The 25,843-nt window shown below is 40.8% G+C and overlaps 1 protein-coding gene across 1 annotated transcript in view; it reads right to left on the bottom strand.

Annotated features, from left to right (window-relative positions):
• Positions 1–23,888, bottom strand: part of LOC121385345 (methionine--tRNA ligase, cytoplasmic-like) — a 58,634-nt gene extending 34,746 nt beyond the window's left edge. The window contains exons 1-5 of the mRNA XM_041515988.1: positions 23,686–23,888; positions 18,654–18,744; positions 7,441–7,522; positions 6,344–6,472; positions 4,874–4,946 (exon numbers count right to left, since the gene is read on the bottom strand). Of these exons, the coding sequence (XP_041371922.1) occupies positions 4,874–4,946; positions 6,344–6,472; positions 7,441–7,522; positions 18,654–18,744; positions 23,686–23,788 (478 nt within the window). The 5' untranslated portion in view covers positions 23,789–23,888. The remainder of the gene's footprint in view (positions 1–4,873; positions 4,947–6,343; positions 6,473–7,440; positions 7,523–18,653; positions 18,745–23,685) is intronic.
• Positions 23,889–25,843: the final 1,955 nt, after the last annotated feature.

Genomic DNA, 25,843 nt, shown 5'->3' with positions numbered 1-25,843 from the left:
ATATTTAGAGATTCGTAAAATAACTTTTTATTATAATAAAATTATGAAATGTGTTACATAAAGTTGTTAGTGTTTGGGAGTCTTTCCCTGATTGTAAAAACTTCCTTCGAAACTAATGAATTGAAACGTCTAGAAAATACAAGGATGGAAAATGTTTTATTTAACGATGCACTCAACACATTTTATTTACGGTTATATGGCATCAGACAGATATTAAAAAGGAAACCCTCTGTTGCCACTTCACATGCTAATCTTTTCAATTAGCAGCCAGGGATCTTTTATATGCACCATACAACGACCTTTCATTATGCCAGTCGTGGTGCACTGGCTGGAACAAGAAATAGCCCAATGGGCCCACTGACAGGATCAATCCCAGACCGAGTGTGCATCAATCGAGCACTTTTACCATTGGGCTACATCCCGCCCTAGAAAATTGAAACTTTCAATGTTAAGCTGCAGCTTTATCCATAAATATTCATCAATATTCATTAGCTTGTGGAGACTGCTCCAGAAAATAGAAACTTTCAATGTTAAGCTGCAGCTTTATCCATAAATATTCATCAATATTCATTAGCTTGTGGAGACTGCTCCAGAAAATAGAAACTTTCAATGTTAAGCTGCAGCTTTATCCATAAATATTCATCAATATTCATTAGCTTGTGGAGACTGCTCCAGAAAATCGCTGTGTTACACTGTACAAGTACAGAATTAAACGACCAGGAGACTAGATGTAAATTTGTTTAAGCTTAGGGTTTAATTTTAAAGGCTTTTAAAAAAAAATTAAAGTCAAATTCATGAATTTAGAAATGTGTTAGTTAATAGAATCATAGTACTGTACCAAGTTTCAGAACTATCCCATCAAAACTGAACAAGATGATAAGACTTTCAAATGTTCAATTTAAAAATAAAAATTATAACATTATAAAATATCTATTAGTTAGAGGAGAGTGCCCGAGAAAATCATTGTACCAAGTTTCAGAACTATTCAATCATAACTGTACATGATGATAGACTTTCAAATGATCAAGTTAAAATTTAAATTTAAAAATAAAAATTCTAAAATTCTAAATTTCTAAAATATCTATTAGTTAATGGAGAGTGCCCGAGAAAATTATTGTACTAAGTTTCAGAACTATTCAATTATAACTGTACATGATGATAGACTTTCAAATGTTCAATTTAAAATTTAAATTTAAAAATAAAAATTACAAAATATATATTGGTTAGTGGAGAGTGCCCGAGAAGATTGTTGTACCAAGTTCCAGAACAATCGAGTAAAATTTTATAAGATGAAAGACTTCAAAGCAAATACTGACACACAGAAAAACTGAATACATATTGCAAAACAGCTCTCTATTACTAGTAGTTTGTGAAGACTGCCCCAGAGAATCATTGTATCAAGTTTCAGAACTGTTCAATCATAACTATGGGAGATAAGACTTTTAAATTTTAAATTTAAATTTCCATTTAAAATGTTTAAATTAAACAAAAATTCACAAATTCAAAATAGCTCATTAGTTTGTGAAGATTGCCCCAGAGAATGATAGTACCACATTTCAGGTAGTACTAAACCAAGTGACGTCCGGCTGGGTCAAAGTTCGAGGTGCACACAACTTTTGATAGAGAAGATAACACCAGTCCTGTGATTGGTGATAAATGTGAGTGTTAATTAAACATGTATGCAAATTTATTTCATCTAGTACTGTTGTGTCAATAAGTAGCCTTGTGCTTGTAAAAAAAAAAAGATACTCAAATTTTGTTGAGAACTAGGGTAGTCATAGACACTACCCGTTATCTCTGAAATGAGCAGCTTGACCCTCGATTTTTTCCGATTCACTTTAAGGGAGAGGGGTGGTAGTATTTATATCTGTGGTGTCTATGTCGATTGATACACTGCATGTAGGAGTTTTAGCCACACATGTTACTATTGTCGTCTATGGGATTTGATTTGGTAGTATATTACTATAGAACTATCCGATCAAAACTTTATTTCATTTAAAAAATTTAAATTTAAATTTCCAATTAGTTTGCAGATGGTGTCCCACAGGATCATTATACCAAGTTTCAGAACAAATTCAAATAAAACTATAGGATAGACTTGAATGGAAAAGTTGACGGACAGACGGATGGATGGATAGACACCGAACATATTGGTATTAGACTGGATCGCATTGAAATCACTAGCTGCTAAATGTAGTTTCACTTTTATAGAGGTGACGTAGATATTATTTAACACTCATGATAGATAATTCAGTGATGAGTACTAGCACTTCCATTGTTTTAATAAGCAGTGATATCCCTATTAACATGTAGTTTCTAATCACTTAAAGGGACATACCCTAGTTTTTAAACACTAAGGCATATTTTTTTTACTATTATAGCCGTTTCTGATAACTGAAATCATACTTTACTTAGATGTTATTGTTTAGATTATCCATTTCCGTACATTCAAAAGTGTTTTTGGTCATCCTGGTGTTTTTAATATCACAAAATGCATTTCTCATATTTTTAAAAATGCACGTGCGTCTGAGAAGTAACAATTATGGAGTCAAGTTTTAGTCTATTTTTAGAGGATATTTCACCATTTCAAAATCACAGACTCATGTTTCTCTCAATTGTAACTTTATCCAAATGTGTTACAGGTTTGTAGATTAACTAAACTTAGTGTTAATTTCCACGGGTTGACACTACATGTACGGTCTGTCCCTTTAACAATGATGGTAAGTAAAAATCATCAGTTCTGACCAATTAAATCTGCAGTTGAGACAGGGTTCGACAAATACACAAGCTCTCAGTCCGGGCTAGTCAATGTTTGGTCTGGGTTAGTGGAAATTATCAACTGTATTACTATAATACACAGGCAGTGTTTCTGATGGGGATCGATCCCAAACCGACCGCACATGAAGCGCACTCTTTACCACTGAGCTACGTCTCAACCCCTGGAATAAAGGCTGGTAGGTACAGGGTTCGCAGCTCGGTACCGGCTCCCATCCAGAGCGAGTTTTAATGACTCAATTGGTAGGTGTAAGACCACTACTCTCTCTTCTCTCTCACTAACCACTGACCCTCTATCCTAGGCAGACAGCACAGACAGCTGAGGTGTGTGTGCCCAGGAAAGCATGCTTGAACCTTAACTGGATTATATGCACGGAAATAACTTGAAATAAAGGAAAGGTTATTTTTAACTTGTCTCGATGGTAAAGTGATTAAGCCATGGGATTTAAAGCTGGTACGTGTACTACTAGTACTAGGCTGGGCTCATAACTTGTTAGTGGTCCAAAAAATATATCTGGGCCGCTAACAGAGTTCAACAAATTCACTAGCTCTCAGTCCTGGCTAGTCAATGTTTGTTCTGGGCTAGTGGAAATTATCAACTGTATTACTATAATATATAGGGTACTAGCCAAAGCCTACATGTGGTCTAGTGACTTTCTAAAACATTTATCGGACACTGATTGAGGACAAAATATCAGCGGTCATAATTATAGGATATTATTAAATGAGCTTCCATTCCTTATCATATTTATATGTCCCAACTGAAATAATTTTCAGTTGTTACGAGCTTTAGTGAGTGACAATGAAAATTATTTCACGAGGGACATAAACATGATATGAAATGGTAGCGAGGTTAATATCCTATTTATTACCCATAATCGATCTTAATTTATATCAGTCAACTCATTTGGTTGACTTTCCTGTAAGGTTATAGTGCGCCAATCGATGACGTCACGAAGTGTTACGTCCCACCTGACGTTCTAGTGAGACGTATCACTTTGATATGTACCAATATATTTTTAACCATATGGATAATAAAAAGACTTAATGACCGTTCTGATCGTGTGACAAATTCCGAGCCAAAACTAGTGCAACAACAAGGTGGCTTTATAGTCGCAAATTGTCGACACGATAAAAATAAAATACATTTTGTTTTCATTTCTCAAATAAAATATCATTTGTATTTTGTGTATTAAACAAACACATCGACTCTGAAATAGTACATGATAAAGCTATACAAATTTCAGCTCTATATCTCAAGGCATTATGAACGTCCGTAAAACCACATGTAGGACAGGCAGACAGATGGATGGAGATAAAACCTATAGTCCCCTCCAGTTGGATTGGTAGGGGACTAAAAGTTTGTTTTGTTTAATGACACCACTAGAGCACATTGATTGATTAATCATTGGCTACTGGATGTCAAACATTTGGTAATTTTGACATACATGTAGTTGTAGTGGAAACATGCTACATTTTTTCATTAGTAGCAAGGGGTCTTTTATATGCACCATCCCACACAGGACAGCACATACCACAGCCTTTTAATATACCAGTCATGGTGCACTGGCGGGAACAAGAAACAAAGAAAGAAAGGTTTGATTTAATGACGCACTCAACACATTTTATTTACGGTTATATGGCGTCAGACATATGGTTACGGACCACACAGATTTTGAGAGGAAACCCGCTGTCGCCACTACATGGGCTACTCTTTCCGATTAGCAGCAAGGGATCTTTTATTTGCGCTTCCCACAGACAGGATAGCACAAACCATGGTCTTTGTTGAACCAGTTATAGATCACTGGTCAGTGCAAGTGGTTTACACCTACCCATTGAGCCTTACCGTGCACTCACTCAGGGTTTGGAGTCGGTATCTGGATTACAAATCCCATGCCTCGACTGGGATCCAAACCCAGTACCTACCAGCCTGTTGACCGATGGCCTAACCACGACGTCACTGAGGCTGGTTGGAACGAGAAACAGACCAATGGACCACTGATGGGGATCGATCCTAGACCGACCGCGCATCAAACGAGCGCCGTACCACTGGGCTACATCCCGCCCCTGGTAGGAGACGATAATAACCACGACGTACCCTGCAGGATTGGTGTTATCAGCAGTGGATACAGGGAACAGAAAACCGCAATGTCGGCCGCAGATATTTCATGCTGAAAGGGAAAAAAAAGAAGACTGCGAATGCTTCAAACTGTCCACAGAAGGTCGACAAACGTAACAAACCAAATATACCAGTCACAACAAGTTAAACGAAAATATAAAGTTTTACCGTACTTTTTAAAAATTGACAAAAAGTCAGGGGAGGTGATAGGTAATGAAAAGTAGGTTAGTCTTGAATAAAGTATTTCAGATTGCATGTACATTAGCCTTTCACACACAGCTTGTCTGGTTGCCAGTCAAAAGTGTCAGAAACTGACATTAATAATTTTTTGTTAAATTATATTGAGGTTTTAAAATCTTTGACAAATAGGCTATCATCTACAGATCAATATCATACTTGTTTAAGCCAAAACTGAAATTGGTTAAATCTTTTTTTTAAATAAAAATTCTTCCACAAGAGATCAAATTAAAACAGATTTTGACACGGGTCGATATTTCGCATGGTAGCTTTTAAGTAGAGCTGGGCGGTATACCGTATATACCGTTCGGTATCGGTATTGTGTCAATACCGGTTTACCGTACCGAGCAAATTTCAAAATACCGAAATTTCGGTATTGAAAAATATTTCCCGGAAAGCACTAATAATATATCTGATGAACGCAAAATGGGTTGGTATAAATCAGACGAGAGCCTTGTGTATTGAATTTAATTGTATTTAGATGAAATTAGCGGGTGAGCCTTAACACAGGCATGCATTTAAAGCCGAGTATCCCGAAAATAGAGCTCGATATCGGTATCGTGTCAGTACCGAATACCGTACCGATACCGAGGTAAATCACCCCAAAAATACCGATATCGATACCGAACCTCAAATTTCAATACCGGCCAGCTCTACTTTTAAGTCCTAGCACATAAAAAGTATATTTTCGTATTTATGACAGGAGAAAAGCTACAAAAATCACTCACCTTAGATTCTTGTTTGAATATCATTCCCCATTAACCGTTTCATTTTTATCTGAACTACTGAAAAAAATTGTTCGTGTAAACACTAAAACCACACAAATCGGCTCCGATCAAAAGCGAGTTTTAACGACTCAATGGGTAGATGTAAAGCTACTAAACCCTATTCTTTGTCACTAATCATATCAACTAACCACTAACTCCCTGTCCTGGACAGACAGTCCAGATAGCTGAGGTGTGTGCCCAGGACAGCGTGCTTGAACCTTAATTGGATATAACCACGAAAATAATTTGAAATGAAATGAAGTGTTTTATGCGCACCATCCCACAAACAGGACAGCATACACCACAGCCTTTGCTATATCAGTCATGGTTCACTAGTTTGGAACGTGTTTAGACTCACCTCGAAGAGAAAAGACTTTCCGTGTAGCTTCTCATTGATACAATACACCAGTCATGGTTCACTGGTTTGGAACGTGTTTAGACTCACCCCAAAGAGAAAAGACTTTCCGTGTAGCTTCTTATTAAGGTGATGTAGCAGAGGCTCGGCAGAATTCTGAAGAGTTGTCTCCACCTTGTTGTGACACACGGCGTTCACTATGAGAGGCCAGACCGTGGGCTGAAGAACAAACAACAATTTACAATGGATAGCACCCTAGCACATTATTAGAGATGATACAACGATACTAAACAGATGACAGATCGTGGGCTGAAGAACAAACAAGTTATAATGGATAGCACCCTAGCACATTATTAGAGATGATACAACGATACTAAACAGATGACAGATCGTGGGCTGAAGAACAAACAAGTTATAATGGATAGCACCCTAGCACATTATTAGAGATGATACAACGATACTAAACAGATGACAGATCGTGGGCTGAAGAACAAACAAGTTATAATGGATAGCACCCTAGCACATTATTAGAGATGATACAACGATACTAAACAGATGACAGATCGTGGGCTGAAGAACAAACAACAATTTACAATGGATAGCACCCTAGCACATTATTAGAGATGATACAACGATACTAAACAGATGACAGACCGTGGGCTGAAGAACAAACAAGTTATAATGGATAGCACCCTAGCACATTATTAGAGATGATACAACGATACTAAACAGATGACAGATCGTGGGCTGAAGAACAAACAACAATTTACAATGGATAGCACCCTAGCACATTATTAGAGATGATACAACGATACTAAACAGATGACAGATCGTGGGCTGAAGAACAAACAACAAGTTATAATGGATAGCACCCCAGCACATTATTAGAGATGATATGATACTTGATACTAAGGGAGATAACTATTACAGACATCGATCCCACTATATGAAAACTTTGGGAGATAATTATTAAACATGGATCACCACCAGATGTGAACTAAGGGAAGAAAGGAAATGTTTATTTAACGACGCATTCAACACATTTTACTTACAGTTATATGGTGTCGGACCACACAGATATTGAGAGAGGAAACCCGCTGTCGCTACTTCATGGATATTAAGAAAGGAAGACAACCATTACAGACATTGATCGCACCAGGTGTTAACTAAGGCAGATAATTGCTTACCACGAGCTGGGTGCTATCCCATTCCAACCATTCATCTTCGTCTGTATCGCTGATGGTTTTTCCTCCCAGAGACATGAGATACCTATAATAAATAAACACACATCAGTTAGATGTCACTGGGTATGTGCTGTCCTAACCCTCCCAGAGACATGAGATACCTAAAGTAAATAAACGCACATCAGTTAGACGTCATTGGGTATGTGCTGTCCTGACCCTCCCAGAGACATGAGATACCCATAGTAAATAAACATACATCAGTTAGACGTCACTGGGTATGTGCTGTCCTAACCCTCCCAGAGACATGAGATACCTATAGTAAATAAACACACATCAGTTAGACGTCATTGGGTATGTGCTGTCCTAACCCTCCCAGAGACATGAGATACCTATAGTAAATAAACACATCAGTTAAACGTCATTGGGTATGTGCTGTCCTAACCCTCCCAGAGACATGAGATACCTATAGTAAATAAACACACATCAGTTAGACGTCATTGGGTATGTGCTGTCCTAACCCTCCCAGAGACATGAGATACCTATAGTAAATAAACACATCAGTTAAACGTCATTGGGTATGTGCTGTCCTAACCCTCCCAGAGACATGAGATACCTATAGTAAATAAACACATCAGTTAGACGTCATTGGGTATGTGCTGTCCTAACCCTCCCAGAGACATGAGATACCTATAGTAAATAAACACATCAGTTAGACGTCATTGGGTATGTGCTGTCCTAACCCTCCCAGACACGTGAGATACTTATAGTAAATAAACACACATCAGTTAGACGTCATTGGGTATGTGCTGTCCTCACCCTCCCAGAGACATGAGATACCTATATAGTAAATAAACACATCAGTTAGACGTCATTGGGTATGTGCTGTCCTGACCCTCCCAGAGACATGAGATACCTATAGTAAATAAGCACATCAGTTAGACGTCACTGGGTATGTGCTGTCCTGACCCTCCCAGAGACATGAGATACCTAAAGTAAATAAACACACATCAGTTAGACGTCATTGGGTATGTGCTGTCCTAACCCTCCCAGATACATGAGATACTTATAGTAAATAAACACACATCAGTTAGACGTCATTGGGTATGTGCTGTCCTAACCCTCCCAGAGACAGATACCTAAAGTAAATAAACACACAGTTAGATATGTAACCCAGAGACATGAGATACCTATAGTAAATAAACACACATCAGTTAGACGTCATTGGGTATGTGCTGTCATGACATGAGATACCTAAAGTAAATAAACACATCAGTTAGACGTCATTGGATATGTGCTATCCTAACCCTCCCAGAGACATGAGATATCTATAGTAAATAAACACATCAGTTAGACGTCATTAGGTATGTGCTGTCCTAACCCTCCCAGAGACATGAGATACCTAAAGTAAATAAACATACATCAGTTAGACATGTGGTATGTACTGTCAGTTAGACACGTGGTATGTACTGTCAGTTAGACATGTGGTACGTACTGTCAGTTAGACATGTGGTATGTACTGTCCTGTATCAGACATGTCAACAGGTATGTATCGTATTATATCAAACATGTGATCATGCATGTACTGTCCTGTATCAGTTAGACAGGTCAACAGGTATGTATTTTATTATATCAAACATGTGATCATGCATGTACTGTCCTGTATCAGTTAGACACGTCAACAGGTATGTATTGTATTATATCAAACATGTGATCATGCATGTACTGTCCTGTATCAGTTAGACACGTCAACAGGTATGTATTGTATTATATCAAACATGTGATCATGCATGTACTGTCCTGTATCAGTTAGACACGTCAACAGGTATGTATTGTATTATATCAAACATGTGATCATGCATGTACTGTCCTGTATCAGTTAGACACGTCAACAGGTATGTATTGTATTATATCAAACATGTGATCATGCATGTACTGTCCTGTATCAGTTAGACACGTCAACAGGTATGTATTGTATTATATCAAACATGTGATCATGCATGTACTGTCCTGTATCAGTTAGACACGTCAACAGGTATGTATTGTATTATATCAAACATGTGATCATGCATGTACTGTCCTGTATCAGTTAGACACGTCAACAGGTATGTATTGTATTATATCAAACATGTGATCATGCATGTACTGTCCTGTATCAGTTAGACATGTCAAGAGGTATGTGCTGTCCTGCAGCTGTTAGACATGTCAACAGGTATGTGCTTATTATCTTTATTTCATAATTTTCTCCATCATTTGTATTTCTCTGTGACCTTCCTCCAAGAAATTTGTGTTTCTTAATTTGCCTCAGGCCTATACAGCCAGCCTTGGGCCAATACAAGTCCTCGGACCTATACACCCAGCACCGGGCCAATACACGTCCTCAGACCTATACAGCCAGCCTTGGGCCAATACGAGTCATCAGACCTATACAGCCAGCCTTGGGCCAATACAAGTCCTCAGACCTATACAGCCAGCCCTGGGCCAATACAAGTCCTCAGACCTACACAGCCAGCCCTGGGCCAATACAAGTCCTCAGACCTATACAGCCAGCCCTGGGCCAATACAAGTCCTCAGACCTATACAGCCAGCCTTGGGCCAATACAAGTCCTCAGACCTACACAGCCAGCCCTGGGCCAATACAAGTCCTCAGACCTACACAGCCAGCCCTGGGCCAATACAAGTCCTTGGACCTATTACATAGCCAATATGAAAACAACCATTTAATAACTTAATGATCGAAGATTTCCAACCCTGTCTCTATATATATGTATGAACACAGGCTATACAGCATAGACACATCAGTGTTCCATCGACTGGTACTAGTCATACAAAAATAACCTCAGACCAGGACCCGAACACTAGGACCAGGACAGCGATTGATCCTAGACCGGCCATGCATCAGGTGAGCAATTTACCACTGTGCTATGGCCCACCCTACATTTCATATTAAATGGGTAAAAAATATAGACCCCCGAAAACAACGTCATACAAGAAGTATAATAAGTACATTTTGGCATACACTTTATCACCATAAAGCAAGAAATTGAAAACTAAATCTTTTCACTGAAATGCCAATATGTAGTTGGCGAATACATATTTAGATTGGCAAAAGAAATTCAAGATTAGCCCATTTTTCAGCAAACACAAACAGCAACCCAGAGCTAGCCCTATGCAGAACCATGCTAAAACAAGCTAAGACAAGACGACACTAGACTATTGAGACATGGTGCCACACCATGCTAAAACAAGTTAAGGCAAGACGGTGCTAGACTATTGAGACATGGTGCCGCACCATGCTAAAACAAGCTAAGACAAGACGACACTAGACTATTGAGACATGGTGCCGCACCATGCTAAAACAAGCTAAGACAAGACGACACTAGACTATTGAGGCATGGTGCCGCACCATGCTAAAACAAGCTAAGACAAGACGACACTAGACTATTGAGACATGGTGCCGCACCATGCTAAAACAAGCTAAGACAAGACGACACTAGACTATTGAGGCATGGTGCCGCACCATGCTAAAACAAGCTAAGACAAGACGACACTAGACTATTGAGACATGGTGCCGCACCATGCTAAAACAAGCTAAGACAAGACGACACTAGACTATTGAGGCATGGTGCCACACCATGCTAAAACAAGCTAAGACAAGACGACACTAGACTATTGAGGCATGGTGCCGCACCATGTTAAAACAAGCTAAGACAAGACGACACTAGACTATTGAGACATGGTGCCCCACCATGCTAAACAAGCTAAGACAAGACGACACTAGACTATTGAGACATGGTGCCGCACCATGCTAAAACAAGCTAAGACAAGACGACACTAGACTATTGAGACATGGTGCCGCACCATGCTAAAACAAGCTAAGACAAGACGACACTAGACTATTGAGACATGGTGCCACACCATGCTAAAACAAGTTAAGGCAAGACGGTGCTAGACTATTGAGACATGGTGCCGCACCATGCTAAAACAAGCTAAGACAAGACGACACTAGACTATTGAGACATGGTGCCGCACCATGCTAAAACAAGCTAAGACGACACTAGACTATTGAGGCATGGTGCCGCACCATGTTAAAACAAGCTGACTAAGACGACACTCGACTATTGAGACATGGTGCCGCGCCATGCTAAAACAAGCTAATACAAGACGACACTAGACTATTGAGGCATGGTGCCGCACCATGCTAAAACAAGACAACACTAGACTATTGAGACATGGTGCCGCACCATGCTAAAACAAGCTAAGACAAGACGACACTAGACTATTGAGACATGGTGCCGCACCATGTTAAAACAAGCTGACTAAGACAAGACGACACTAGACTATTGAGACATGGTGCCGCACCATGTTAAAACAAGCTAAGACAAGACGACACTAGACTATTGAGACATGGTGCCGCACCATGTTAAAACAAGCTAAGACAAGACGACACTAGACTATTGAGACATGGTGCCGCACCATGTTAAAACAAGCTAAGACAAGACGACACTAGACTATTGAGACATGGTGCCGCACCATGTTAAAACAAGCTAAGACAAGACGACACTAGACTATTGAGACATGGTGCCACACCATGCTAAAACAAGCTAAGACAAGACGACACTAGACTATTGAGACATGGTGCCGCACCATGCTAAAACAAGCTAATACAAGACGACACTAGACTATTGAAACATGGTGCCGCACCATGTTAAAACAAGCTGACTAAGGCAAGACGGTGCTAGACTATTGAGGCATGGTGCCGCACCATGTTAAAACAAGATGACTAAGACGACACTAGACTATTGAAACATGGTGCCGCACCATGCTAAAACAAGCTAAGACAAGACGACACTAGACTATTGAGGCATGGTGCCGCACCATGCTAAAACAAGCTAAGACAAGACGACACTAGACTACTGATACATGGTGCCGCACCATGTTAAAACAAGCTAAGACAAGACGACACTAGACTATTGAGACATGGTGCCGCACCATGCTAAAACAAGCTAAGACAAGACTAGACTATTGAGACATGGTGCCGCACCATGCTAAACAAGCTAAGACAAGACGACACTAGACTATTGAGGCATGGTGCCGCACCATGTTAAAACAAGATGACTAAGACGACACTAGACTATTGAGACATGGTGCCGCACCATGCTAAAACAAGCTAAGACAAGACGACACTAGACTATTGAGGCATGGTGCCGCACCATGCTAAAACAAGACAACACTAGACTATTGAGACATGGTGCCGCACCATGCTAAAACAAGCTAAGACGACACTAGACTATTGAGGCATGGTGCCGAACCATGCTAAAACAAGCTAAGACAAGACGACACTAGACTATTGAGACATGGTGCCGCACCATGCTAAAACAAGCTAAGACGACACTAGACTATTGAGGCATGGTGCCGCACCATGTTAAAACAAGCTGACTAAGACGACACTCGACTATTGAGACATGGTGCCGCGCCATGCTAAAACAAGCTAAGACAAGACGACACTAGACTATTGAGGCATGGTGCCACACCATGTTAAAACAAGCTAAGACAAGACGGTGCTAGACTATTGAGACATGGTGCCGCACCATGTTAAAACAAGCTAAGACAAGACGACACTAGACTATTGAGGCATGGTGCCGCACCATGTTAAAACAAGCTAAAACAAGACGACACTAGACTATTGAGACATGGTGCCGCACCATGCTAAAACAAGCTAAGACGACACTAGACTATTGAGGCATGGTGCCGAACCATGCTAAAACAAGCTAAGACAAGACGACACTAGACTATTGATACATGGTGCCGCACCATGTTAAAACAAGCTAAGACAAGACGACACTAGACTACTGATACATGGTGCCGCACCATGCTAAAACAAGCTAAGACGACACTAGACTATTGAGGCATGGTGCCGCACCATGTTAAAACAAGCTGACTAAGACGACACTCGACTATTGAGACATGGTGCCGCGCCATGCTAAAACAAGCTAAGACAAGACGACACTAGACTATTGAGACATGGTGCCACACCATGTTAAAACAAGCTAAGACAAGACGGTGCTAGACTATTGAGACATGGTGCCGCACCATGCTAAAACAAGCTAAGACGACACTAGACTATTGAGGCATGGTGCCGAACCATGCTAAAACAAGCTAAGACAAGACGACACTAGACTACTGATACATGGTGCCGCACCATGTTAAAACAAGCTAAGACAAGACGACACTAGACTATTGAGGCATGGTGCCGCACCATGTTAAAACAAGCTGACTAAGACGACACTCGACTATTGAGACATGGTGCCGCGCCATGCTAAAACAAGCTAAGACAAGACGACACTAGACTATTGAGACATGGTGCCACACCATGTTAAAACAAGCTAAGACAAGACGGTGCTAGACTATTGAGACATGGTGCCACACCATGTTAAAACAAGCTAAGACAAGACGGTGCTAGACTATTGAGACATGGTGCCGCACCATGCTAAAACAAGCTAAGACGACACTAGACTATTGAGGCATGGTGCCGAACCATGCTAAAACAAGCTAAGACAAGACGACACTAGACTATTGAGACATGGTGCCGCACCATGCTAAAACAAGCTAAGACAAGACGACACTAGACTATTGAGGCATGGTGCCGCACCATGTTAAAACAAGCTGACTAAGACGACACTCGACTATTGAGACATGGTGCCGCGCCATGCTAAAACAAGCTAAGACAAGACGACACTAGACTATTGAGGCATGGTGCCACACCATGTTAAAACAAGCTAAGACAAGACGGTGCTAGACTATTGAGACATGGTGCCGCACCATGTTAAAACAAGCTAAGACAAGACGACACTAGACTATTGAGGCATGGTGCCGCACCATGTTAAAACAAGCTAAAACAAGACGACACTAGACTATTGAGACATGGTGCCGCACCATGCTAAAACAAGCTAAGACGACACTAGACTATTGAGGCATGGTGCCGAACCATGCTAAAACAAGCTAAGACAAGACGACACTAGACTATTGAGACATGGTGCCGCACCATGCTAAAACAAGCTAAGACAAGACGACACTAGACTATTGAGACATGGTGCCACACCATGTTAAAACAAGCTAAGACAAGACGACACTAGACTATTGAGACATGGTGCCGCACCATGCTAAAACAAGCTAAGACGACACTAGACTATTGAGGCATGGTGCCGAACCATGCTAAAACAAGCTAAGACAAGACGACACTCGACTATTGAGACATGGTGCCGCACCATGCTAAAACAAGCTAAGACAAGACGACACTAGACTATTGAGACATGGTGCCGCACCATGCTAAACAAGCTAAGACAAGACGACACTAGACTATTGAGGCATGGTGCCGAACCATGCTAAAACAAGCTAAGACAAGACGACACTATACATGGTGCCGCACCATGTTAAAACAAGCTAAGACAAGACGACACTAGACTACTGATACATGGTGCCGCACCATGCTAAAACAAGCTAAGACGACACTAGACTATTGAGGCATGGTGCCGCACCATGTTAAAACAAGCTGACTAAGACGACACTCGACTATTGAGACATGGTGCCGCGCCATGCTAAAACAAGCTAAGACAAGACGACACTAGACTATTGAGGCATGGTGCCACACCATGTTAAAACAAGCTAAGACAAGACGGTGCTAGACTATTGAGACATGGTGCCGCACCATGTTAAAACAAGCTAAGACAAGACGACACTAGACTATTGAGGCATGGTGCCGCACCATGTTAAAACAAGCTAAAACAAGACGACACTAGACTATTGAGACATGGTGCCGCACCATGCTAAAACAAGCTAAGACGACACTAGACTATTGAGGCATGGTGCCGAACCATGCTAAAACAAGCTAAGACAAGACGACACTAGACTATTGAGACATGGTGCCGCACCATGCTAAAACAAGCTAAGACAAGACGACACTAGACTATTGAGACATGGTGCCACACCATGTTAAAACAAGCTAAGACAAGACGACACTAGACTATTGAGACATGGTGCCGCACCATGCTAAAACAAGCTAAGACGACACTAGACTATTGAGGCATGGTGCCGAACCATGCTAAAACAAGCTAAGACAAGACGACACTCGACTATTGAGACATGGTGCCGCACCATGCTAAAACAAGCTAAGACAAGACGACACTAGACTATTGAGACATGGTGCCGCACCATGCTAAACAAGCTAAGACAAGACGACACTAGACTATTGAGGCATGGTGCCGAACCATGCTAAAACAAGCTAAGACAAGACGACACTAGACTATTGATACATGGTGCCGCACCATGTTAAAACAAGCTAAGACAAGACGACACTAGACTACTGATACATGGTGCCGCACCATGCTAAAACAAGCTAAGACGACACTAGACTATTGAGGCATGGTGCCGCACCATGTTAAAACAAGCTGACTAAGACGACACTCGACTATTGAGACATGGTGCCACGCCATGCTAAAACAAGCTAAGACAAGACGACACTAGACTATTGAGACATGGTGCCACACCATGTTAAAACAAGCTAAGACAAGACGGTGCTAGACTATTGAGACATGGTGCCGCACCATGCTAAAACAAGCTAAGACGACACTAGACTATTGAGGCATGGTGCCGAACCATGCTAAAACAAGCTAAGACAAGACGACACTAGACTACTGATACATGGTGCCGCACCATGTTAAAACAAGCTAAGACAAGACGACACTAGACTATTGAGGCATGGTGCCGCACCATGTTAAAACAAGCTGACTAAGACGACACTCGACTATTGAGACATGGTGCCGCGCCATGCTAAAACAAGCTAAGACAAGACGACACTAGACTATTGAGACATGGTGCCACACCATGTTAAAACAAGCTAAGACAAGACGGTGCTAGACTATTGAGACATGGTGCCACACCATGTTAAAACAAGCTAAGACAAGACGGTGCTAGACTATTGAGACATGGTGCCGCACCATGCTAAAACAAGCTAAGACGACACTAGACTATTGAGGCATGGTGCCGAACCATGCTAAAACAAGCTAAGACAAGACGACACTAGACTATTGAGACATGGTGCCGCACCATGCTAAAACAAGCTAAGACAAGACGACACTAGACTACTGATACATGGTGCCGCACCATGTTAAAACAAGCTAAGACAAGACGACACTAGACTATTGAGGCATGGTGCCGCACCATGTTAAAACAAGCTGACTAAGACGACACTCGACTATTGAGACATGGTGCCGCGCCATGCTAAAACAAGCTAAGACAAGACGACACTAGACTATTGAGACATGGTGCCACACCATGTTAAAACAAGCTAAGACAAGACGGTGCTAGACTATTGAGACATGGTGCCACACCATGTTAAAACAAGCTAAGACAAGACGACACTAGACTATTGAGACATGGTGCCGCGCCATGCTAAAACAAGCTAAGACAAGACGACACTAGACTATTGAGGCATGGTGCCACACCATGTTAAAACAAGCTAAGACAAGACGGTGCTAGACTATTGAGACATGGTGCCGCACCATGTTAAAACAAGCTAAGACAAGACGACACTAGACTATTGAGGCATGGTGCCGCACCATGTTAAAACAAGCTAAAACAAGACGACACTAGACTATTGAGACATGGTGCCGCACCATGCTAAAACAAGCTAAGACGACACTAGACTATTGAGGCATGGTGCCGAACCATGCTAAAACAAGCTAAGACAAGACGACACTCGACTATTGAGACATGGTGCCGCACCATGCTAAAACAAGCTAAGACAAGACGACACTAGACTATTGAGGCATGGTGCCGCACCATGTTAAAACAAGCTGACTAAGACGACACTCGACTATTGAGACATGGTGCCGCGCCATGCTAAAACAAGCTAAGACAAGACGACACTAGACTATTGAGACATGGTGCCGCACCATGCTAAAACAAGCTAAGACGACACTAGACTATTGAGGCATGGTGCCGCACCATGTTAAAACAAGCTGACTAAGACGACACTCGACTATTGAGACATGGTGCCGCGCCATGCTAAAACAAGCTAAGACAAGACGACACTAGACTATTGAGGCATGGTGCCACACCATGTTAAAACAAGCTAAGACAAGACGGTGCTAGACTATTGAGACATGGTGCCGCACCATGTTAAAACAAGCTAAGACAAGACGACACTAGACTATTGAGGCATGGTGCCGCACCATGTTAAAACAAGCTAAGACAAGACGACACTAGACTATTGAGGCATGGTGCCACACCATGTTAAAACAAGCTGACTAAGACGACACTCGACTATTGAGACATGGTGCCGCGCCATGTTAAAACAAGCTAAGACAAGACGACACTAGACTATTGAGACATGGTGCCGCGCCATGTTAAAACAAGCTAAGACAAGACGACACTAGACTATTGAAACATGGTGCCACACCATGCTAAAACAAGCTAAGACAAGACGACACTAGACTATTGAGACATGGTGCCGCACCATGCTAAACAAGCTAAGACAAGACAACACTAGATTATTGAGACATGGTGCCGCACCATGTTAAAACAAGCTGACTAAGGCAAGACGGTGCTAGACTATTGAGGCATGGCGCCGCACCATGCTAAAACAAGCTGACTAAGACAAGACAACACTAGACTATTGAGGCATGGCGCCGCACCATGTTAAAACAAGCTGACTAAGACAAGACAACACTAGACTATTGAGGCATGGCGCCGCACCATGTTAAAACAAGCTGACTAAGACAAGACGACAATAGACTATTGAGGCATGGCGCCGCACCATGTTAAAACAAGCTGACTAAGACAAGACGACAATAGACTATTGAGGCATGGCGCCGCACCATGTTAAAACAAGCTGACTAAGACAAGACGACAATAGACTATTGAGGCATGGCGCCGCACCATGTTAAAACAAGCTGACTAAGACAAGACGACAATAGACTATTGAGGCATGGCGCCGCACCATGTTAAAACAAGCTGACTAAGACAAGACAACATTAGACTATTGAGACATGGTGCCGCACCATGTTAAAACAAGCTGACTAAGACAAGACGACAATAGACTATTGAGACATGGTGCTGCACCATGCTAAAACAAGCTGATAAGGGAAGATGGTGCTAGACTATTGACGCATGGTTCCGCACCATGTTAAAACACTAATGTATGTTATTTATTTACTAACCTGAGGGCAGCATTTGGCGTAAAGAGAAATTTCCCAGGGATCACCTCAAGTGCTGGTAGTCTGTTAGTGCTGAGATATGGTATAACTGGCTCTGAAGAACAAACGTAACATAGAATTTGTGATGTTCAACATATTGGAAGAAAGTCATTTCCTATTTAATTGGTTTAAACAATATTTATTGCCATTCAAAAATAGCATTGGTCTGGGGATTAGCCAATTAACACGCGTTAACCTATATATTAAGGCCTCTCCATACATTTTACAATATGAACATTTTACAAGCAATACAAAAAATAAAATATAATTATGTACTATTTGGTGTCTTAACATATGGCAATTTTGACAGTTTGTCAAAAGAAAGAGATTGAGTGTGTGCGAGCGAGAGAGAGAGAGAGAGAGAGAGAGAGAGAGAGAGAGAGAGAGAGAGAGAGAGAGAGAGAGAGAGAGAGAGAGGGGGGGGAGGGAGGGAGGGAGAGTCATGTTTACAATTGTGGTGGAATTCTGATAAAAACAATTCCCCAAATTCAATGCCTTGTGATGTTGCTGATGGATTATAATAAACATATATAACTAGTTAGATTAACGACAGTCACTCTTTGCACCCTTGTTTTAACTGGCTTCATACACAATCAATGTAATATATCCAATGGTAATTTTATATTTGAAAAAAGGTACTTTCTCTTTCATCTTTAAAAACTTAAACTTAATATTTTGTCCAGAATTATGAAACTTAAAAACATACCGACCTGTAAATGTCCAGCATTGTCTGCTTATTATAGACTGTTGACAGGGGTCAAGGTTAGTAGACCAGTTTTTATTTTAATGTGGCGAAGCATTGTAATAATATAGCTAATTTTGAATTTGAATGACATGCAGTAAAGTACTTATATAATGAACTGTTCGTTATAGCAGTAGTTCATTGTAAACATTTACAAAAGTTAGCTGTTTTCATTCAGGAGATCGGCCATTTTGGAATTTTCAAATTTAAACATCATAAGCACAAGAATTAGTGGGGTGGGTTTTTTAATATAAGCACAAGAATTAGTGGGGTGGGTTTTTTAATATTTCATTTATTATCACCAATAGAAGCAAATAAATACAGCATGTTGAATCAAATGAGTGTTCAGTCAGTCACGTTTTGCCTGCTGATGCCTTGCCATTAATGCTACCGATTGTTAAGATACAAATATGATACAAAACATTATGATCGGTTCGCTGTATATGCACTAATTTACACTGAAATTCACAATTTTGACCAAAAAATTGGTTCGTTTTAACAGTTAATTCACTACAAATAGTTTGTTCTATACATTCAAATTTATTAATACTATGTACGGGAAAAATCGGGACTTTACAATCAGTTCATTCTAAACATACTTTACTGTATCTCTTTACAACAACAATTAACTGGATACATTACGTTTCCATTTTAATAGACCAGTTTATGGGGTAACCCGGTTCATATTTCCTCATGACAGATGAATGTATGAAATTTGGATTTCAAGTGAAATTAAGAGGAGACGTGCTATATTTATTGTTTATTACCCACATGCATGGTTAAACATATCCACGAAATATCCATGAAAGGACAGGCATGCAGCCCATCTCTCTCAATGTGAAACGCTGCAGATGGAAATGGATTAGACACGTCTGCAGAATGCCACTGACATACATCCCAAGAGTGGCCATGCACTGGACCCCTGGTGGCAAGAGAGTGAGGGGGAGACCCAAGGAGACCTGGAGAAGATTGGTGGAGCGGGAGATGAAGGCTCTTGGGTGGAGTTGGGGCGAAGCTTGCAATGGACAGACAACATTGTCGTTCTTTAGTGTCAGCCGTATGTGTGACCACACACGAAGAGGATTAAGTAAAGTAAGTTAAAAAGATCTTGGTACATATCAAAGTGAAACATCCCACTAGAATGCCAAGTGGGACTTAACACTTCGACGTCACACAATGACATCATCGATTGGCACACTATAACCGTATGTATATAGGAACGCTGACAAGTTGTGATATAAATTACGATCGATTATGGGTAATAAATATGATATTAAACTTGCTACCATTTCATATCATGTCTATGTCCCGAGTGAAATAAATTTCATTGTCACTCTGTGACTCACTAAAGTTAGTGACAACTGAAAATTATTTCACTCAGGACATAAACCTAATACAAAATGGAAGCTTGTTTAATATCCAATATGTACGAAGCCAAAATAAGGAACTGAGAGAGGAAGGAAGGAAATGTTTTATTTAACGATGCACTTAACAAATGTTATTTACGGTTATATGGCATAGGACATATGGTTAAGGACCACCCAGGTATTGAGAGAGGGAACCCGCTGTCGTCACTTCATGGGCTACTCTTTTCAATTAGTAGCAAGGTATCTTTTATATGCACCACACCACAGACAGAATAGTACATACCACGGCCTTTGTCACACCAGTTGTGGAGCACTGGCTGGAACGAAAAATGGCCCAATGGGTCCACCAACGGGGATCGATCCTAGACCGACCGTGCATCAAACAAGCACTTTACCACTGGGCTACATAACATCCCGCCCGGATGCAAAAAGTAACTATTGATGACCTAAATACATGCAGTGACATTACAGGAAGAAAGCTGTCAGCACCTACGTATTTAACATTGTTAAATGGGGGAGGTTTTTACTAATGTAACAAATTTAAATATTCCGATGTCAGAGTTCACATGTGTGCAGATTCTTCAAAACCAAGTCATATGTTTATCATTTTCATTTAAACTTATTTTCATGCTTATATCCAATTAAGGTTCAAGAACGCTGTCTTGGTACACAGTGACACCTAAGCTAGCTGGCCTGCATGTCCAGGACAGTGGGTTAGTTGTTATTGGATAGTGAGAGAGAAGAGGTGTAGTGGTCTTACACAGGTCTACCCATTGAGTCCTTAAAACTCAGGGTCGTAACTAGGATTTTTTATTCAAGGGTGGGGGGGGGGGGGGGGGGGGTAGTTAATAAAAACTCCGGTTAAAGGGACATTCCCGAGTTTGCTGCATTATAAGATGTTTCTGACTAATAAAATATTTCTACGATTAAACTTACATATTAAATATATTTTCTTGTTTAGAATATCTGTGTCTGTATATGCAATGTGTTTCTGGTCATCTTAATATTTGTAAGAGGGTCAAACTGGATTTTGTCTTCAAATAATTTCATACGTACAAAAAAGATTTGTTTTTGGACATAAAATGGAATTTAACAGAGTACAAATATTACAATGATCAGAAACACGTTTAATATACAGCCACTAATATTTTATGCAAAAAAATATATTTGGTATGTAATTACAATCGTTAAAAAATGTCTGTTAGTCAATAACATTTTTAAAATTACAGCAAACTCAGGAATGTCCCTTTAAGAAGAGAATTTTCTGAGTCCAGATTTTTTTTGGTGGGGGGGTTATAGCTAAAACGGAACTGTGCCAAAACGGCACCAAGCGAAAACGGAACCAAATTGGACAAAACGGAACCTGCGTTGGCTAAAACGGCACCGAAATTTATGGCTAAAACGGAACCTACGATGGCTAAAACGGCACCATAATTCACTTTTATTTGAAGAATAGTAAATAAGACAAAAAAAACGAACAAAACAACTTAACTCAAATGAAAAGTTATTTATTAAAAGAAAAAATAAATGTTTTTGTGTCACTTCTGATAGTTGAACAAACAATCTTCAGGTCAGGTAAATTTATTTACGTGCTTCCATCAGATAACTGTTCAAGCACGCTCCCATTGGGAGCCGCCTCTGACAAGAGCCAGACACCAATCTTGCTGAGGAGAGCCCTTGTGAACTTTTATTTTTCTCAATAAAGTAAGTCAAAACAAAGAAACCACCGGAAGTTGGAAGAAAACGTGAGCTGTGTATATAAGGGAGACGGCAACCCAGCGTCAGGGGCATGTATTTGAGGCATGGCAGGCCTTCAAAGATGGCGAAATCACATCGATTCAGCTGCTTTCAAGCTGTTCTGATGTCCATGGCCCAGTCCATTTTGATTAAAAATTTGCAGTACATTTGGTGTCACATCACTATTAAACAAATAAAATGTTTTAATCTTGTCAACTTTGTTGTTAGTGTGTTATCGGCTATTGGACGTCAAACATATGGTCATTCTGACACAGTTTTTAGAGAAAACTCGCTGTTGCCACATATGCAACTCTTTTATGATAGGCAGCAAGAGATCTTTCATTTGCGATTCCCACAGGGAGGATAGCACAAACCATGGCCTTTGTTGAACCAGTTATGGATCACTGGTCGGAGCAAGTGATTTAAACCTACCCATGTTTCGACTGAGCACTCATTCAGATTTGGAGTCTTTACCTGAATTAAAAATCACGTCTCGACTGGAATCCGAACCCAGTACCTACCAGTCTGGAGATTGATGACTTAACCACAGCGCTACCGAGGTCGGTATATTAGGCATCAAAGTATGTACAAAGAGTGAAGTGTACCAATGTAAAAAAAAAAATCAAAAGAAATTCAGACATAGAGGGGGCAGGGGAGGGGGAATGGGGTAGTAATGCACTTGGTGCTCTTAATTTACATCACGTTATAATCTATTAATACGTAATATTAGTAGTAACATTACATAAACAGTGTGGCCAGTCTACGTCATCAAAATGGAAAGACTTCCGAATTCACCCCCCCCAACCCCTATTCATCGCTCTGAACCCTAACCCTGAAATTAAAAATAAGTTATATATATTTATATATGGTGCCGTTTTAGCCATGATAGGTTCCGTTTTCGCCAAAGAAAATGGTTCCGTTTTAGCCTGTACCCGGTGGGGGCATCGGCCTCCCATTTCCCCCACCCCACGCTAGCTACGGCCCTGGTTTGGAGCTGGTACCGGGCTGCGAACCCTGTACCTACCAGCCTTATGTCAAATGGCTTAAACACGACACCACCGACGCGGGTCAAGTCATATGTAAATAGACCGATTTTGGGGACAGCCCGGTTCACAATATTGAATATTTCACGATACACATTTTTTCTCACCATCATGTTTTACAACAACAACTTCGACCATCACTCCAGCTGCATTGGCCGCTGCCAGCAATTTGACTGTCTGGATGTTCCCTGCGTCCGTGTAAACCTTCATTGCGAAACAATAACAAATACAGATTTAACTTATAACGCGTTCTCCAATTTCCCCTCCGATTTCGTCACCTCACTTCCTACTTCTTCAACAAGGGACACATGTGGCAAGGGACGTAACTCAATTGACCATATCCGGATGCTAAAAACACAACACAGATTGCAGGCATTTTAGCGGGGGGGGGGGGGGGGGGCGGATCTAGACTAAGGTGAAAGAAGTTATAAGAGAGTCAAGACATTATGCGTGTCTGACATGCACCCTCGGAAAATGTACTGAAAAACAAAGATTTCAAAGAAGAAATTTGATGAAGTAGTGGGGGGCGATTCCCCAAACAACCCACTCCCTGGCACACGCAACAGGACCGGCCACAAAGAGCTACCAGCCACTAATATTACTCATGTCAGGTTGTACTATATCAAATAAAATCCCATAGGCGACAGAGTTAACGTACGTGTTTTAAAACACTATATGCAATACAATATATCAACCAATATATAGCCCATAAATATCAGTAGGCCTACTACAACCCTTCCCTTAAAGGAATGCTAAAGCAAGGCTTTTGGACTGGTGTGCATATTCAACGATACATAATGTACATTATTGCTTAATATCAACAAGTATAATCGCATAGTTAATTAATAAAACGGTTAAATGTGACGGCTATTGTATATATAACGGGCGCAGCCATTTTGTATCATCCCAGTTAATACACCCTCTGGCGAGCTGGTGGTTACGTAATACCTAACGTGTCACGCCAGGAATTAGTCTTCGAACTAAAAAAACAAAACATACCTGATATTTGCGGATGCATCGCAGTGTTCTGTAATAATATCTATCCCAGTAACACAGCAACGTGTGAATGTGGTTTATTTTTCAATACAAAATAAACCACGATTGTCAAAGTGTTGAAATAACTGTATTATATTTTGTATATAAATTAACCCACGTACTGAAATAATAGTCGGAGTGTTTTCTTGTTTAATTGGTCTTTTCTTTCCGTGACCTGTACCTGTGGCTCTTGACTGACAGGTGTATATTTAGACGGTCCCTAGACACTGTGTCTAGACACACTAAAAAGACGTGCCTCTTTTATTAAGATCACAGGGTATTGTGTGATAACCTCAAATCGTAATGGACTTTACCAGCTTCATTACTGTAAGTAATTCTGTAAAACCCTTGATTAAGTAGACTTTCCCATCTAAAATCACAAAACTACAATCTAATTACAATTAGCTCCACTATTACATGTGGATCTAACAGCAGCCAGTTGGAGCTCATGTCCACCAATCAAAACCTTACTTGCAGAATCATGCCAGTGATTTGAAAATAATTTGAAAACATTCCGAATTATCCTGAGGGTATACGACATGTTTCGTGTGAATTACGAATGCCTTAAAACATGTTTTATTTTATAAAATAAATAATTTGTAATGTAAAACTGAAGACTGATTTAGGTGGGTTTTTTTATATAAATAAATAAATAAATTTTAATGTAAAATTGAAGACTGATAACCCATCCCGTACGTATTGGTATGGTTCGCTGTACTGCGGCCACTAAAATAGACTCGCCCGATATTTTTAGAATTTGTATGCTCCCAAATAACGTTATAAAAGGCGAAGTGTGATTGGTCAATATTTAAATTATTAACCCTCCCGCCCCGGAATCGACAACTGGCGATGTCAGAGGCTGAATCCGGGGTGGGCGTGCCTGAACCCTCGTGGATAGGGGCACGTAAATATAGTTACCCATACCCATAAATTATTATTGATTCTGTATTATTTATCGATGAAGACGGACGTCAGCCCTTGCTCTCTCGATCTGCCCCCCCACCTGGGGGGATTGCTCAAATCCTACGGAATGCTGTTAGAGTACCGGGTATCGTGCACCGGGTCACGGGCCTCCGTGACCTTGGTGTACGGGGACCCGGTACCACCGAAGAAAGGAAGGTGGAGGAAGAGGAGACGTGCGCCAGCGGCGGCGCAGGGGGAGACAAAACCGGCGGCTAAACCGCCGGCAGCGACTCCGTCTGCTGGATCGCCCAACGCCGCCCAACTGAA

This window comes from Gigantopelta aegis, chromosome 11, assembly GCF_016097555.1.
Source record: "Gigantopelta aegis isolate Gae_Host chromosome 11, Gae_host_genome, whole genome shotgun sequence".
In the NCBI taxonomy this organism is placed as follows: Eukaryota; Metazoa; Mollusca; class Gastropoda; order Neomphalida; family Peltospiridae; genus Gigantopelta; species Gigantopelta aegis.
The sequence above is the reverse complement of the archived record's forward strand: the minus strand, read 5'-3'. Positions and strand labels throughout refer to the sequence as shown.